The 18,116-nt window shown below is 40.3% G+C and overlaps 1 protein-coding gene across 1 annotated transcript; it reads right to left on the bottom strand.

The window, feature by feature from the left end:
- Positions 1-17,570: 17,570 nt before the first annotated feature.
- Positions 17,571-17,851, bottom strand: LOC114620409 (ATP synthase subunit e, mitochondrial). Its single transcript, XM_028766492.1, has one exon. It carries the CDS (start codon positions 17,846-17,848, stop codon positions 17,633-17,635), a length of 216 nt encoding a protein of 71 aa, XP_028622325.1. The 5' UTR covers positions 17,849-17,851; the 3' UTR covers positions 17,571-17,632.
- Between the last annotated feature and the right edge of the window lie 265 nt (positions 17,852-18,116).

Genomic DNA, 18,116 nt, shown 5'->3' with positions numbered 1-18,116 from the left:
CTAACCAGATTGAGGGCCTGTAGGCAATTTTTTAAGTATAATTTTTGAATACGATAAAAAGTCCATTATTTAACTCAAGTCAGCAATTCTCTATCACTTAAGAAAAAAAATCACTGTGCTTCTTATTTAGTTAATAGAAGAGATACACTCTTAAGTTAGAAGGCTAGAAAGCCACATGCTCAAACTGTCTTGTATATCCTTTGTTTGTCTGGTAAACCTGTTTATTTGGATCTGTTTTTAGCGTATGGGACAAATCTCTACATAGGTATAGCTGGTATGTTCATCTATGCATTGCTCAAGTAAGTAACAATTTATGTCTTTGGTTGTCCAGGTTGTTTTCCTGCATTAGTAGGTAGGTTACTGGGATGTCTGGAAGGGCTCCTGTGGGAAAAAAGGGGCAGCAGCAGTGGTGGAGGCCCACGAGGAGGTCTAGGGTCCCCACGGCCTGGAGGCTTTGGCGGCGGCAGGCCCCAATGACACGAGGAAGTCCTTGGTTCCAAAAGGGTTTATTATCATGGCAGATGGTGGATGAATCTGGAAGTACCCCCCACCCCCGTAAAACTCAGGGCAGTCCCGAGTTATATAGGGAGGGAGAAAGGAGGAGGATGGGGGAGGATCTAGGGAGGCATGCTTAATTTGCTCTGGCCTTCATTAGTATGTAAATCCCTAGGGCCTGAGGCCTATAGTCACACCCTCTACCTGTGCACTTTGGGAGGGGCTGTTCTACATGACTGGACAATGTAGTTCTATGGAGACTAGACTGCTTTTCAGGACCTTGGGTTCTGGGGGCACATCGAACTCCTGCTGGTTCTCACATAGAATCTCGGGGTTCTAGGCACATGCACAACCATGAACCAGAGTACCCTTATGCAGTCCTACAGGCTCAAACCACCTTCCTCACATTGATGGCTATTGATGATAGCTGTCTAGCTGTCTGTTGGGAACTTAGCTGGGGTTCCTGATTGGTGACCTTGGTTTCCTTGCCAGTGGACGTCTTCATATTCTCTGTGTTTCCTTCCTGTGTGGGAGCTGGGCTTCAAGTAGAAGCATTACAGTTTAGTCCTAGAATTTCTCTCCTGCAGAATTCTAATGATCAAAGTCACTCTGGTTTTGAAATCTTGTTGATATTCTGGGAAGCAGAGTGAAAAGCACATTGTAATCTACCACATCATATTTTCAACTTCTCTGTAGTTTAAATTTATCATAGACCAAGACATTAAAAGGAAGTAGGTCACAGAGTCCAGCCAGAATTAAGTAAAGAGGAAACACACTCCATCCTAAAATAAGGAGATGATAGAGTTCTAAGATATAATCTTGGCTGGGCCTGGTGGGGTATACCTGTAACCCCAGCACTTAGTGGGATGAAGGAAGATCAGGGATTTAGTGTTATTTTTGGATGCATAGAGAGTTCAAAGACATTTTGGGCTTAACCGAAACCTGTCTCAGAACAATAACAAAAACCATGCATAATGGCACTGTTTGTCACTTGCTCAGTGGGCTTCACAGTCAGTTTTGTACATTATAAGTGTAAAATGATTTGGTGTGTGTGTGTGTGTGCGTATGTGTGTGCATACATGTGCATGTGCATGTACATGTGTGGAATATGTGTCAGTCTGCCTGTCTACCACGTGATCAGTCTATTGACACTTTTTAGTCTTGGGTAATTTTTCAATATAAACTTGAAAAGCTTCCTTTTTCACATTTGGAACAATTTTGGTCATTTTCATTCGTACTTACATAAATCACATTTGTGAAAATGGTCACAAAGAGTAGGTTGTACCAGACCATGGAGCAGTCAGCGACTTGACCACTAGGCCATGCTGACCCAGAGACAGAATTGTCCACAGAGTGAAAACTATAAATGAACTCAGGTGAGCAGTGTTGTGTTGCAAACAACCAGCTCTCTGGATAGCACACTGTATATTGTAGTGGAATTTTAATCCAGTAACATGGCTGCTCTGGCAAGGGATCACATCCAAAGATGTAAGCCTATGTGATCCAGCTGGAATGCAGACACACCACACAGATCTAATTCCTCTGGTTAGAATATAGACATGCCCTTAGTACACACCTTTAATCCCTAACAGTGAAAGTAAGGTTAGTTTGTAGAAGAAAGTAGCCATGCTTGAAAATGATGTCTGATTGAGGGGCAGATAAAATGACAAATCAGGGAAAAATTTGACAGACTGAGACAGAGATGGTATACATTAAGCTCTCATGGGAACAGGCAGAAAAGAGAAGCTACTTAAGAGCAGAGCAGAGGGAGACAGACAGGCAGAGAGAGACAGAGAAATAGATAGAGAGAGACAGAGATGAGACAGGTAGAGAGAGAGAACAAGGGAGGCAGTTTTTACAGAGATAGGTTGTAGACAGAACACACTAAACACAGGTAAAAATAGAATGAGCCAGAGAATAATGTGCCAGAAGATTAGAACATATTGCCAATGTTAATATAAGACCAAGCAGAGAAATTTAGACAGAAGCTAAGAGAAGCCAGATTGAATCAATCAAGTTGGAGAGAAGTTTTGAGCTAGAACAGCCAAGTAGAACTAGTCCTCCAGAGTTCAGAAAGAACTAGAAAGGGTGAGCTTATTCAGCAGTAGGCCTCTAAGATGACAATTATATCTGGTGGGTAAAGGTTACATTTACAGTATATGAACTGCTCGTCATCTGTATTGATCTGTGAGGGAGCTAGTGTATCACAGAACACCCCTGTATTTAGCACTCAGCTGTGATTCTCTGTGCCTCATTTTTTAACATCTCAGAACTCGTTTACAGTTGCCCTTTACTTTCTGCCTCAGCCTTCCGTCCAGGAGTAATATGAAGTGAAGTTCCAAATCCATTTTCTCTTCTTCTGACTTTCCTCCACACTCCAGTATACAAACACTTATGTGAACAAAGCAAGGACCCTTGGCATGGGAATTCTGTTTTATTGCTTAGAAAGCTCCAAATTCATGGGCAAGATCTATGTTTTATTTCTTTTGTCCTATCTGTATCAGTTTTGGTATACGAAATCTTCAAAACTGAATTGGAGGCGTGAAAAAAAAATAAATTGAAAATACTTCCCTCTTTTTATGTTCAGCAGTCATTTCAGGTTCACAGTAATCACCGAGCATCTGACAGTCAGATAGAAGTGACCTGTGTGCAAAATCATCCAGGTGGGGCAAAATTGTTGGAAGTCGATCTTGAATCATTTTCTTAAAATTTTTCAGTGACTGTTCTATTCAACTTTTCCACTGAAATTGATTTTTAAAATTTCCTATTTCTCAGAAAATCATCTATTTTATCCTCGTTGGTAAAATGCTAGCCACTACAAGTGATTCCTCCACACTGTAATGAATAATTTAATGATGCATAGAGTAAGTCAACCATGAAGGACAGGGAGGACAAAACGAATACATGTTAATGGCACTTAGGCAGACAGAGCTTGCTCTGACTGTTGGACAAATTGTTTTAAAGCAATTTAGCAATTTCTGACTTCTAGGGGAAAAATTGCATGGATGGTTGTATCTTAAAAAATGAAGTTTGTGAAGTATCTTGTTACAAAATGGTCTCCTCTCTCTGCACTTGCACCTTATGAGACACAATCTCCTTTGGCCTGAAATAGAGGCAGATTCCTGATGGGCAGAAAAGTGGTTATTATCACTGGGAAAGCCAGTGGTTTGCAATGTGTTTACAATTTAGGGAGAATAAGTGGGGTTGAATTAGACATTTAGAGTTCTGTCTTGAGCCTCAAACGTTTTCTTGTTTTTAGACTCCTCAGAGATCATAATGTCTGTCTGAATACAAACTCAGGAAAAAAATCAGACTTTTCTGATATTTCCTGTAAGACAGATAATGATCCATTTGTAGGCATGGCTCTCATTCGTGCTGATTACAGCATTACTACAAGGTATAATCCCCCTGCTCCTATAATTCCATGAACTTTTTGTTTATTCAAACCTTTGCCACACTGTTCATGAGTTTCTCAGGAGTCAATCAACTTCCTGGTCAACCTGTTTAGCCCTCTCTATGCCTCACCATTTTGATAATAGACAGAAATAAAGAAGGATTCACAGAGAATAACATGCTAGAGAACAGCAAGCTCCTTCTCCTGCATATTACTGTGCATGTTAACATGCTTAGATTGCCTGGATAAAGAACCAGAGTCTGGGGGTGGTGCCTAAATAGCACAAGTGTATTTCCTCTCAGTCCACTGAGTACTGTACTGGAGGCTCTCTGTTGCTTTCTGCCATGACAGGTTGTGACAGACTCTTAACTACTGAGCTTCTCTGGACAACCCTGCCCACTTCCTGGCGATGTCCTCCATACACCTTTCCATGGTACATCAGTCAGGATGCATCCTGCTCAGCAAGCACTGTTGCTTTCCTCCCACTGGGCTTGAGGTCAGCCCTCTAAGCCCAACGTTTTCTAAGATGGAGCTCACAGACACAGGTGCAGAAAACACACATCTTACTTGATGTGTCTGGCCCAGCACTTCATTTCATCAGTTGAACCAGTGCACCCTTTGACTCAGATAGCTGCAACCTAAGGCCACACTTCCACCCGATGCCTGTTGTCCCCAGATTCACTGCTCACGTCTGCTTTTCATTTACTTGGCTTTGTAGAATTGAGTGGTCAGTGTCACAGTCATGACACCACATGTACTTAGAAAGCAGCTGGAATACATCTGCATTTCCCTCTTTCCATGCGTTCTGTAGTAGATATAATTACATGACAGATGAGGAGAGGGAGGATGGGAGAAACCAGATAAAATTCCAATGTTAACTTTGAGCGTTCAAGGAAGTAACTTTATATTTAGTAGTAGATCCTAGTTAATCAGTACCAAATGTATAGAGTACTTAGCTTGAAGGTGCATTCATCAAGTACTTACTAAGGGGATACTGAGTTCTCCTCAGTTCTACTATAGAGCAACAACATAAAGACCCACATTTAAATCCCAGGCCAGCTCAACACACTATCATCAAACTGAGATAATTTCTACTAGGCCCCATGCATAAAAGAGAAAGGAACTGGATATTTCTCCAAATAATATCTAATACACTGCCATTGGCTTTGTGCATAATGACACTGAATAGTGTCACCATGACAACACACTCTCCTTAGTCATATTCAGACCATCAGATGTATGTCATAAATAGAACATTCATTTTCATCCTACCCAATCGTGTCGTTACTTTTAATAAAAGAAATAATAAATGACTTATTAGCTTTTTGCTCTGAAACTTATTTCAGGAAGTTCTTATTAAATAAGTAACAAGAGACATACAAATTTTGTGTTTTTCCTTAACAATTTCAAGCGTCTGTGTAATGACTTTGATTGTATTTACTGTTCATTACCGTCTTTGATACACCCTCCTCATCTTTTGCTAAATCTTTTCTTCTCAACAAGATAGCCTTATGCTTTCATTAAGTTTTTTTTGGTGTCCCACTGGGTTTAATCGTCGTTACTTGTATGATTGTGAGTGGGAGTTTATTTACTAGAGCATGGATGACCAGTGGCTTTCCTAGTGAAGAAAATGACTCTCCTCTGACAGCAACCATAACTGCCAATAGCTCTTCAGGGAGGGGCGTGGCCAAGTAAAACCCTTCCTGTCCCATAATGCAATGCTGACAGGCTCCTGCAGGTGACCATGGCTTTACAATTGACATTTTGTGTCCTGCAGACATTCTTTCGTAGCTCCCCTTCCCTTTGTCTGGCTCTTACACTCTTTCTGTCTCCTCTTACACAATGTTCCCGAGTCTTGGAGGGAGATATTTTCACATTTAAAGCTTTTCTTGGTCCCTTAATGAATAATAAATAATCCATATCTATTAGGTGAAAATTTGTGTGTAGAAAAACACACAAGCATGGATACAGATAAGCATGGATGACTTTCTAGACCTCGAGATATGAATAACACACAAGCCTATGTTCCTAAGTATGTCATGTGAATCTGTAAACCTAAAATTAGAGATCACAGGGCCACATAGCATTACTGCCATTCCCTGTAAGGAACACAACTGATTACTGGCATCGCTTTACATTTGTGGTTTGTTCTAGATCTCATTCAGACAATTGTGGCCTGTCGCAACAGTGACGAGTTTGTATATATCAAATGACAAGTTGGCTAAATTAAGTGGGAAGAGTGCATTAAATCAGCAAATTGTCTTTCTGTCATGTTTCAAAAATGTATTAGACAAGGGAATGTCTTCCTTTATTTCATGGAATAAGATGTGCTCCAGGATAGTATTTTTGACATTATTTTTAATATGTCCAATTATGTGTATGGTATGTGCCTGTGTTGGATTTGTGTACATGAATATAGAGGGTATCAGATACCCTGAAACTAAAGTGCTTGTGAGTCATCCAGTGTGGGTACTGGTAACCAGTGTGGGTCCTCTGCAAAAGCAATGTGTCTTTTTAACTTTTAGCCGTCTCTCCAGACACTAGGAAAGGCTTTATAGAACAATATTATTTAATTATGTCTTCTATTTAGTCTTCTATTTTGGATTTTTCTAGGGATATGGACTTTGCAGTAGAAGTGGTGAGTGGAAGTTATTGCTGATAAACTGACGTGTGTTAGGCATGGTAACTTGCCTATTTGTTTGTCATTAGCCCTTTTTATTGAGGAATGCATCACCACCCAACTTACCTTGATGAAGAAGAACCCAGAGTTGAAAAAGACTAAGTAACTTGTCAGGCTCCTACATGAAGAGGCAAAACATGAAATTCTGGACTTTACTGATATTCATCTTCATTGCTTTAGAAAGTCTGTTTTCATTTGATTTCAAGACACAGACCATTTCCAGAAAAAATGTTTACAGGTGAATATTAAACAAAGACATTTTGAATCCTTTGTCAGATGCCTTGGATTATTTACTTCTATCTTGGCTTTCTGCCATTCCATAGAACCAAAACGTCTCCACCATCCTCTGTGTGGGACCAGAGGTCACTGCTGTATTTCAGTTCCCATACTCCAGATTTCTGCTCTGCACATCTCCCAGTGAGTGCTAAAGACTCCAGGAGGCAGGGACGTAATGGGCTTTGCTTAATGATTCCATCAGCAGTTGACGCATCTGTGGTAGATGTAAAACCAACCTTCAGCTTTGGATTAAATCAAGATGTTCACTGTACATGAGAACAATGGAAAGAATCAAGAACATAGTTCTAAAGGCACCATTAATACTCCCTTAGAGACTCCCTAGTGTAGAAAGCTCATTAAAACACTCTGTTCTCGTCTTTCTGTGACTGTGGCACACTTCTTAATGATAAAAACCCTGATAATAAATAACATTTTATTTACTATTATATATAAATACATAAACAATAAATAAATACGAAAAACACCAAAATCTAACCCCTAACACTTAATGGAAAGACACAAGTGTCACTCAGGTTCTTGCACATGGGGAAAGAAGAAAAATGAGTTAAAGGTTTGAAAAAGAAAAAAAACAGAGCTCTTCAGGATTTCCAAGTTAATGATGTGCTGCCAGAGTCCTGAACACAGGAAAGTAACCATTGGGAAGGCCAGTGCTTAACTAGAGAGAAGGCCAAGTATTCAGGTCTATGATTATATTGAGAGGGAGGACAAGTTGCAGGCTGTGCAAAACAGTCTTGTCTTTCAAGAGTGATTAAAATTGGTGCTCATTCCAACATAGCTATGCAGACTACACCAGGATTTCTCAACCATGATTCAATGACACTTTGGCTAAATAACTTTTGGGGTATGTGTGTGTTCCTGTTTACCCGCACGTGTGTGTGTGTGTGTGTTTGTGTGTGTGTGTGTGTGTGTGTGTGTGTGTGCGCGCGCGCGCATACATACATATACATATATATATGTTTGCGCATAAATATGAAGGTCAGGCATCAACATTGGGTATCATTCCTAAGAAATGTCATCCAACTTGGTTTTTGAGACAGAATCTCTTACTGAACCTAGGATTTGTCCACTTGGCTAGACTGGCTGGCCAGTGAGCTCCAGGGTGAGTGTTCTCTCCTTCCAAGTGCTGGGACTTTTCAATGGTTCCTTGTGCTTTCAAGGCAAGCACTTCATCGACTGAGGTATCTCCGTAGCTCTAGCCGAAATAATTTTCATTGAGGATCTAATGTTCAAGGGTATCTATGGATTTTGTCCACTACATGACAGGGCTATACTTCTTTGTATAGTCACAACTCCCCAAAATTTTCTTCTGACGTTGTCAAATGCCACTCCCCATGTCAGAAATCACTGCTTTCCAGTGGCAGCCCAGGCATGTGTCCGTCCATTCACCTCCTTCAAGTGGGTTTGAATTTCAGCCCCATACTTACTGACTGTATAGCCTTAATAAAAAAATAAAATAATATTAAGTTCTTCATTGACTGATTATTTCTTCACTAATTCAACCAAAATATGTGAAAGGAGCCAGGAAATTTACAAGGTTTGGAGGGGCTCAGTATTGACCACTCTGATTTCACAGTATGTATAGACTGTGGTGGTTTGAATGAGAATGGACCCCCATAGGCTCATATACATGAGTGCTTAGTCCTCAGCTGGTAGAACTGTTTGGGATGGATTAGGAGATCTAGACTTGTTGGAGAAAGTATATCACAGAGGCTGGGCTTTGAGGTTCCAAAAGCCCACCCCATTTGTCTGCTTCCTATTTGAAGATAAGAATGTGTATTCTTGGCTACTGCTCAGGTCTCATGCTCATCTGTGTGCTGTCATGTTTGTTCCCAGTCATGATAGTCATGGACTCACCCTCTGAAGCTATAAGCAAGGTTCCAGTTAGTTCCTTTATAAGTTGCCTTGGTCATGGTATTTTATCACAGCAACAGAAAATTAACTGAGACATGACCTAACAATGAGAAGGATACTAATCAAGTAATTGTTCATCTAAATGTAGTAGTCAGATGAGTTCTGTAAAGCCACTACACAAAAACAGGATGGAATTAGAATACTCATCCCTCTACCCCCATGACTTATGTAGTTTTCAGTGTCCATGCAGGAACAAAATTATCTGACAAATACACACACACACACACACACACACACAGTAAGGGCTTCCTTCTAGTCTGCTTCTCCACCCAGACTAGGTCAACAGGCCCAATACCTTCTCTTACCCTATAGCCTGCCTGCCTCCCAGAAGGTCTGCAGTAACCAGGGACACAGCCTGAATGTTTACCAGGATGTTTGCCTTAACCAGGGACACAATCCTTCTGGTTTACACCTTTATCTACAACTGGGGCAAATACTGCCCCTGGAGGCGAGAGCCTACCTGTATTCCAGGAAGTTCACCCTGACCAGGAACACAGGAGGTCTGCCCTAACCAGTGACTCAGGAGGCCTGCTCTAACCAGAGACATAGACCCTCTCCCCAACCAGAGTCAGTACTGCCTGCCTCCCAGGAGACTAGCTCTAACTCAGATCACAGAGCTTTATCTGCCTCCAAGGAGGTTTCAGTCAGAGACACCCAGGCAAGTTAATACCAGAGATAGCCAGATGGTGAGAGGCAAGCATAAGAACATAATTGATAAAAACCAATGTAATTCAGTACCATCAGAACCAACAGCAAGCCCTGGATACCCTAGCACACCTAAAAAAAAGATTCTGACATAATATCCCATCTCATCAAGATGATAGAGGCCTTTAAGGAGGCCTTTAAATAATTCCCTTAAAGAAATGCAGGAAAACACAGGCAAACAGATAGAAGCCCTTAAATAGGAAACAAAGAAATCCCTTAAAGAACTACAGGAAAATACAATCAAGCAGGTGAAGGAATTGAACAAAATGGTTGAAGACCTAAAATGGAAATAGAAACAATGAGGAAATCACAAATGGAGGCAACCCTGGAGATGGACAACTTAGGAAAGAGATCAGGAGCTACAGATGCAAGCATCACCAACAGAATAGAAGAGATAGAAGAGAGAATCTCAGGCATAGAAGATACCATAGAAGATATTGACACAATGGTCAAAGACAATACAAAGCATAAAAAGCTCCTAACCCAAAATATCCAGGAAATTCAGGACATAATGAAAAAAAAACAAACCTAAAAATAATAGGAGTAGAAGAGGGTGAAGATTCCCAGCTCGAAGAGCCAGAAAACATCTTCAACAAAATTACAGAAGAAAACTTCTCTAACCTAAAGAGAGAGATGACCATAAATGTACAAGAAGCCTACAGAACACCAAATAGATTGGACCAGAAAAGAAAATCACATAATAATTGAAACACTAAATGCACAAAACAAAGAAAAAAATAACAAAAGCTGTAAGGGGGAAAGTCCAAGTAACACATAAAAGCAGACATATCAGAATTACACCAAACTTCTCAACAGAGACTCTAAAAGCCAGAAGATTCTGGACAGATGTCATCCAGACCCTAAGAGAACACAAGAGCCAGCCCAGGGTACTTCTATAATCAGCAAAACTCTCAATCACAATAGATGCAGAAAACCAAGAAATTCCATGACAAAACCAAATTTAAAAAATATCTTTCTACAAATCCAGCCCTACAGAGAATACTGGAAGGAAAACTCCAACACAAGAAAGGTAACTACACCCCACCAAAAAAAAACACATGAGAAATTAAACATTTCACAACAAACCCAAATGAAGAGAATCACATGCACATAATACCACTTCCAACAACAAAAATAACAGGAACTAAAAATCAACGATCTTGAATATCTCTCAACATCAATGGACTCAATTCCCCAATAAAAAGACACAGGCTAACAGACTGGATATGTAAACAGGATACAGTATTTTGCTGCATACAAGAAACACACCTCAGTGACAAAGACAGACACTAACTCCAAGTAAAGGGCTGGAAAAAAGTTTTCCAAGCAAATGGTTCAGGGAAACAAGCTAGAGTTGCCATTCTAATATCCAAAAAATAGACTTTCAACCAAAAGTTATCAAATGAGATGGGGAAGGACACTTTATATTCATCGAAGAAAAAATACACCAAGAGGAAGTCTCAATTCTGAACATCTATGTCCCAAATTCAAGGACACCCACATACATTCATTGCACATCACACAGTAACAGTGGGAGATTTCAACACCACACTCTTATCAATGGACAGATTGTTGAAACAAAGACCAGAGACACAGTGAAACTAACAGAAGTTATGAACCAAATGGATTTAACAGATATCTACAGAACATTTCACCCCAAAACAAGAAAATATATCTTCTTCTCAGCACCATCTCCAAAACTGACCATATAATTGGACGCAAAACAAGACTCAGCAGGTACAAAAAGATTAAAATAATTCCATGCATTCTTTTTCAGATCACTATGAACTAAGGCTGGACTTTAATAACAACAAAAACAACAGAAAGCCCACATACTCATTCATGGAAACTAAACAATTCTGTGCTCAGTGATAACTTCATCAGGGAAGAAATAAAGAAATCAAGGACTTTATAGAAATTGATGAAAATGAAGACACCACATACCCAAAATTATGAGACACAATAAAAGTTGTGTTAAGAGGAAAACTCATAGCACCGAATACCTTCATAAAGAAATTGGGGGTGGGGAATGCTGGAAAGATGACTCAGCAGTTAAGAGCATTGACTGCTTTTCCAGAGGTCCTGAGTTCAATTCCCAGCAACCACATGGTGGCTTACAAGCATCTGTAATGAGATCTGATGCCCATTATGTAATGGGATTCTGGTGTGTCTGAAGACAGCTACAGTGTACTCACATACATAAAATAAATAAATTAATTCTTTAAAAAAAAGAAATTGGAGGGATCCAATACTAGCAACTTAACAGCACAACTGAAAGCTCTAGAACAGAAAGAAGCAAACACACCCAAGAGGAGTACAAGACAGGAAATAGTCAAACTCAGGGTTGAAATCAACCAGTTAGAAACAAAGAGAATGATACAAAGAATCGACATAGCCAAGAGCTGGTTCTTTGAGAAAATCAACAAGATAGATAAACCCTTAGCCAAACTAACTCAACCGCACAGAGACATTATCAAACTTAAAATCAGAAATGAAAGGAGAGACATAATAACAGAAACTGAGGAAATTCAAGAAAGATCATCAGAACCTACTACAAAAGTCTATACTCAACAAAACTGGAAAATCTAGATGAAATGGATAATTTTTCTAGACAGATATCAGGTACCAAAGTTAAATCAAGATCCCATAACCCCTAAGGAAATAGGAAGAATCACTAAAAACATCCCCCCCCAAAAAAAATCCCCTCAGGGCCAGATGATTTTAGAGAAGAATTCTGCCAGACCTTCAAAGAGAGAGCCAATATCAATACTCCTCAAACTATCCTGCAAAATAGAAGCAGAAGGCACACTATCTAATTTATTCAATGAAGCCACAGTTACACTAATACCTAAACCACACAAAGACTCAACAAAGAAAGAAAACTTCAAGCCAATTGCAGGTTTTCTCTCAGTAAAATTCTCAAAAACTGAATCCAAGAGCACATCAAAACCATCCTTCACCACAATTCAAGTAGGACACTTCATCACAGTGATGCAGAGATAGTTCAATAATAAAAATACACCAATATAATATACTATAAAAACAAACTCAAGGAAAAAGGTCACATGACCATCTCATTCGATGCTGAAAATCCTTCTACAAAATACAACACCCTTTCAATGTTAAAAGTCTTTGAGAGATCAGGAATTCATAGCATACACCTAAACATAATAAAAGCAATATGTAGCAAACCAAAAGCAAACGTCAGATTAAGTGCAGATTAAGTGGGGAGAAACTAGAAGCAATTCCACTAAAATCAGGGACAAGACAAAGTTGCCCAATTCAATATAGTAATGGAAATTCTAGCTAGATCAATTAGACAACAAAAAGAGATCAAGGGGATACAAATTGGAAAGGAAGAAGTCAAAGTATCACTATTTGCAGATGATTTGATAGTATTCATAAGCAACCCCCAAAATTCTACCAGAGAAATCTTATAGCTGATAAACAACTTCAGCAAAATTTTAGGATATAAAACTAACCCAAAAAATCAGTAGCCTTCTTTTATATAAATGATAAACAGGCTGAGAGAAATTAGGGAAACAACACCCCTCACAATTGTCACAAATAGCATAAGATATCTTGGTGTAACTCTTACCAAGCAAGTGAAAGATCTGTATGACAAGAACTTCAAATCCTTGAAGAAAGAAATCAAAGACCTCAGAAGATGGAAAGATCTCTTATGCTCATGGATTGGTAGGATTAACATAGTGAAAATGGCCATCTTACCAAAAGCAATCTACACATTCAATGCAATCCCCATCAAAATTCTAACCCAATTCTTCAGAGACATGGAAAGAGCAATTCTCAACTTCACATGGAAAAACAAAAATTTCAGGATATAAAAAAAGCAATTCTCAACAATAAAAGATCTTCTGAAGGAATCACCATCCTTGACCTCAAGCTATACTACAGAGCAATAGTCATAAATAACACATGGTATTTGTACAGAGACAGGCAGGTCAATCAATGAAATACAATCAAGACCTAGAAATAAACCCACATAACTATGGACACTTGATCTTTGACAACAAAGCCGAAAACATACAGTGGAAAAAAGAAAGCATATTCAATAAATGGTGCTGGTCTAATTGGCAGTCTTTATGTAGAAGAATGAAAATAGATCCATATTTATCATCTTGCACAAAGCTCAAGTCCAAGTGGATCAAGGACCTCAACATAAAACCAGATACATTGAAACTAATAGAAGAGAAAATGGGAAAGAGCCTCGAATTCATTGGCAAAGGGGGAAATCTCCTGAACAGAACACCAGTGGCTCAGGCTGTAAGACCATGAAACTGAAAAGCTTCCGTAACACAAAGGACACTGTCAATAGGACAAATCATCAACCTGCAGATTGGGAAAAAAATCTTCACTAACCCTATATCTGATAGAGGGCTAATAACTAAAATATATAAAGAATTCAAGATTTAACCTCCAAAAATCTCAATAACTCAAGTTTTTAAAATGGGGTACAGAACTAAACCTAAAATTCACAACAGTAGAATCTTGAATGGCTGGGGTGCACTTAAAGAAATGTTCAAAGCCCTTAGTCATCAGAGAAATGCACATCAAAACAACGCTGAGATTCCAACTTGCACCAATTAGAATGGCTAAGATCAAAAACTCTAGTGACAGCAGATGCTGTTGAAGATGAAGAAAAAGAGGAACACTCCTCCATTGCTGGTGGGATCACAAACTGGCACAACCACTCTGAAAATTAACCTGGCAGTTCCTCAAAAAATTGAAATAGTTCTAAAGACCCAGTTATACCAATCTTGGTCATATACCCAAAAGATGCTCCACCATACCGCAAGAACACATGCTCCACTATGTTCAAAGCAGCCTTATTTGCAGTAGCCAGAAGCTGGAAGCAACCCAGATATCCCTCAATCAAAGAATGGATACAGAAAATGTGGTTCATTTACACAAGGGAATACTACTCCGTTATTAAAAACAAGGACATCATGAATTTTACAGACAAATAGATGGAACTAGAAAATATCATCCTGAGTGAGGTAACTCAGACCCAAAAGGACATGCATAGTATATACTCAATGATCAGTGCATAGTAGCCAAAAAAGTACAGAATACCTAAGATAAAACCCACAGACCATAAGAAGTTTAACAAGCAGACCAGCCCAAGTAAGGATGCCTCAATCCCACTTAAAAGGGAGAAGAAAATAATCACGATCACAGAAGGCTGAGAGAGGGAGGGATCTGGGTGGGAGAAGGGAAGGGGAGGGGAAAGGAGGAACAGGATCAGGTATAGGGGAGGGGGTGCAGAAGAGAAGTTCAGAGGGCCAGGAGAATGGAAATATGCAGCCTCAGGGGAGTAGGTGGGGGACCTTCTAGAAAGTACCAGAGACCTGGTAGGTAAGAGACTCTCAGGACTCAATGGGGGTGGCCTTAGCCAAAATGCCCATCAATGGAGAGAAGGAACTTGAAGAGTCCACCTTCAGTAGATAGACAGTACCTTTAGAGATGGGGTTACCAACCCACAGTCAAAATTTATGACCCAGAATTGTTCCTGTCTAAAAGAACTGCAGGGACAAAAATGGAGAAGAGACTGAGGGAAAGGCAGTTCAGTAACCAGCTCAACTTGGGATCTGTCTCATGGGGAGCTCTAAGGCCTGACACTATTACTGATGCTATGATGCACTTACAGACGGGAGCCTAGCATCTGAGGTCCTCTGAGAGGTCCTAACAGCAGGTGACTGAGACAGACGCAGATACTTATACCCAACCATTGGATTGAAGTCAAGAACCCCTGTGGTGGAATTAGGGGAAAGACTGAAGAAGCTGAAGGGGAGGGTGACCCCATAGGAAGACCAACAGTCTTAACTGACCCAGACCTCAGAGAGCTCCCAGAGACTGAGCCACCAACCATGAGCATACACAGACTGGTCAGAGGCTCCCAGCACATGTATAAGCAGAGGACTTCCTGGTCTGGCCTCAGTAGGAGAAGATGCACCTAATACTCAAAAAACTTTAGGCCCCGGAGAAGGGGGAGGTCTGGTGTGGGGGGAGGCAAGGGGGAGGAGGAATGGGATAGGAACTGTGGGGGGGGTTACTGGGAGGCAATGGTTGAAATGTAAATAAATAAAATAATATTTTAAAAGTACACAGTAAGGAAGCATTCATTGTGGTTTATCATGGCTAGTTGTCAGGGATATGAGGTGACACGTCATATTGCGTACAGTCAGGAAACAGAAAGAAGAGTGCTCAGTTCCTTTTTCTCCCAATCTTTGTTGATTCAGTGCAGGATATCAGTACAGTGCCACCCATGCTCAGCCTTCCCTCCTCAGTAAAACCTCTCCACAAAGACCATCTGAGGCAGCCCCGAGGTGAGTGTCACAGCAGAGTCTAAATACGGTAAGTTGACTGTGAATATCAACCATCACAACCTAACAACCAGTCATTATCTTGCTCATCCACAGCAGATCGTCCTCATCCATCTACCACAGAAGTCATCTTCTGTCCTGCGACCCTCTCTGCACAGCAGCCTGATGAAACTCTGTTAAGCATAAGCCTGCCGCTTGTCCTGAGCAGGTGACAGCTCTCTCCTCCCACGCACCATTACCAGCTTTTATCTGCTGTTCCATTTGTACTGATTCTCAACTCCCTGTCCTTTGCACAATGATCCTTCAGTTCACTGTCCTCAAATCGCTAATGTGTCCTTTTATTTGGTCTGGGAACCTGACCATGGCAAAAATATATAAATTATCCATGCCATCCTACTATAACCTGGATACGGATGGGAAGAGCTTTAAATCAAGAGTTGGTGTTCAGAGGAACATCTAGTCACTGTCCTAAGAGATGGAAATGATTGAGCTAGTAATTACTGTCTCTGATGGTATCAGAACGGTTTGTTCTGTTGTGGTTTCCAGATCTTTGCAGGTTCCAAGTGTAAGCTAAATTTGCAACATACAGAAGAACCCTGTGCAATTCTTGGAGGCCTCTAAAGGTTCTATAATATTTGTTTTGTCTAAAAGAAAAGATGAAAGACTCAGAAGGGGGTTTCTGAAGTAGAGATTTTTGCCACTGCAGTAATTCTCAAGCCTGCTGTGCTCTGCAAACCCAATATTACCTCCAATCTGCTATATTGTGATGGAAATTACACAGCAGAAGCCAGATCTGGACAGCAAAGATACGGGAAATTATTTAACGCAGCAAAAGGAGCCCCTGTGGACTGGAACATTCCTCCTGGTTGTGTCAGCAATCTTTCTCATCAAGAGTGCTTTCTACAAGCTTTGCAAAGGTTCATGGGCTGGGTTAGACATAAAGGGTAGCAGAGGTGTGCTTGCCCAGTATGCAGAAGGCCTGGGCTGGATCCCAGAGGACAATATCCTAGTGTCCAGAGAGAGGGTAAGTCGGAAGTAGGGACTTGACTTGTTAATCAGCCCAGCAAGGAAACAAAGGTGATCAATCATGCATTTGATGAGGCTCCTGCTTTTGGCACCTTATAGATGAAGCAGAATTTCCTGCAGATTTTTAAGTTCAAAGGCCTACACACTGGTTTATCAGCTCTATTTAGAGAGACAAAGAGCTCTGGGAAAGGAGATAGCTAAAAGAAATGACTGTGAATTGTTCTTTACAGTTTAGAATTCTGCTTTTAATTCACACAAAAAAAAAATACACTATAGAATCTAGTTCAGAGAAATAATAGTATATTATTGAATTTGTTTGTAAAAGTGTTAAAGATATGTAGTTTCAAATAGACAAAAAATAGTAGTCTAATTTTTTTCAGTAGTCTAATTCATATTTTCCAAACAGTCATAATAAGTAGTTTAAGAGCCATTTATTTATGTATTTTATGTATATGAGTACTTTGTATGTATATCTGCACACCAGAAGACAGTGCCAGACAGTTGTGAGCTCCTATGTGGATGCCAGGAGTTGAACTCAAGACCTTTGGAAAAGCAATGAGTGCTCTTAGCCACTGAGCCATCTCTCCAGTCCCCCAAATAGAACTTAAATACAGGGTCACTCTATTAGGACTCTGTGTGTTCCACTTTTCTTGTTCAGAAATGTATTGTTAACTAAGTATATGGAAATTCTTCTTTTTTTTTTTTTTTTTTTTTAGCATCACACAACGAAGCTTTATTCATCCTCAACGACTAGAGAAAACCAAGCTCACTGACGACGCCTCACTTGAGAATGCTGTCATCTTGAGCTTCTGCCAGCTCTCTCTCAATCCGTTTCAGCTCGTCTAGTCTCTTCTTTTCCTCTGCTGCTATCCTCCTCTCCTCCTCGGCTCGGGGTTTCAGGTAACTGTAGCGCTTGGCGCCGTATGCCATGCCGAGGATCAGAGCGGAGTACCTGCCGAACTTGATGAGCGGAGAGACCTGAACCGGGGGCACCATTTTGTCCGTCGTATATGGAGCTTCTAATGTTCACATAAAAATTAGCCAAACCAAAAAGAGGTGGAGATTCTCTGGATAGCTTATTAAAAATTCCTTCAGGGGCTTGGGGGAGATGGCTTCCTAATACCCTCATGCAGGCTTACAACTGTCTGTAGTTCCAGTTCCTGGGGATCCAATGCTCTCTCTAGCCTTCAAGGGCACTAGGCATGCATGTGGCACACAGACATACATAAAGCAAATACATACACACACATACATACACATACAT

Source organism: Grammomys surdaster, unplaced genomic scaffold (genome assembly GCF_004785775.1).
Source record: "Grammomys surdaster isolate TR1022 unplaced genomic scaffold, NIH_TR_1.0 168, whole genome shotgun sequence".
Classification (NCBI taxonomy): domain Eukaryota; kingdom Metazoa; phylum Chordata; class Mammalia; order Rodentia; family Muridae; genus Grammomys; species Grammomys surdaster.
Note: the sequence above shows the minus strand (reverse complement) of the source record. Positions and strands in the feature narration are given on the sequence as shown.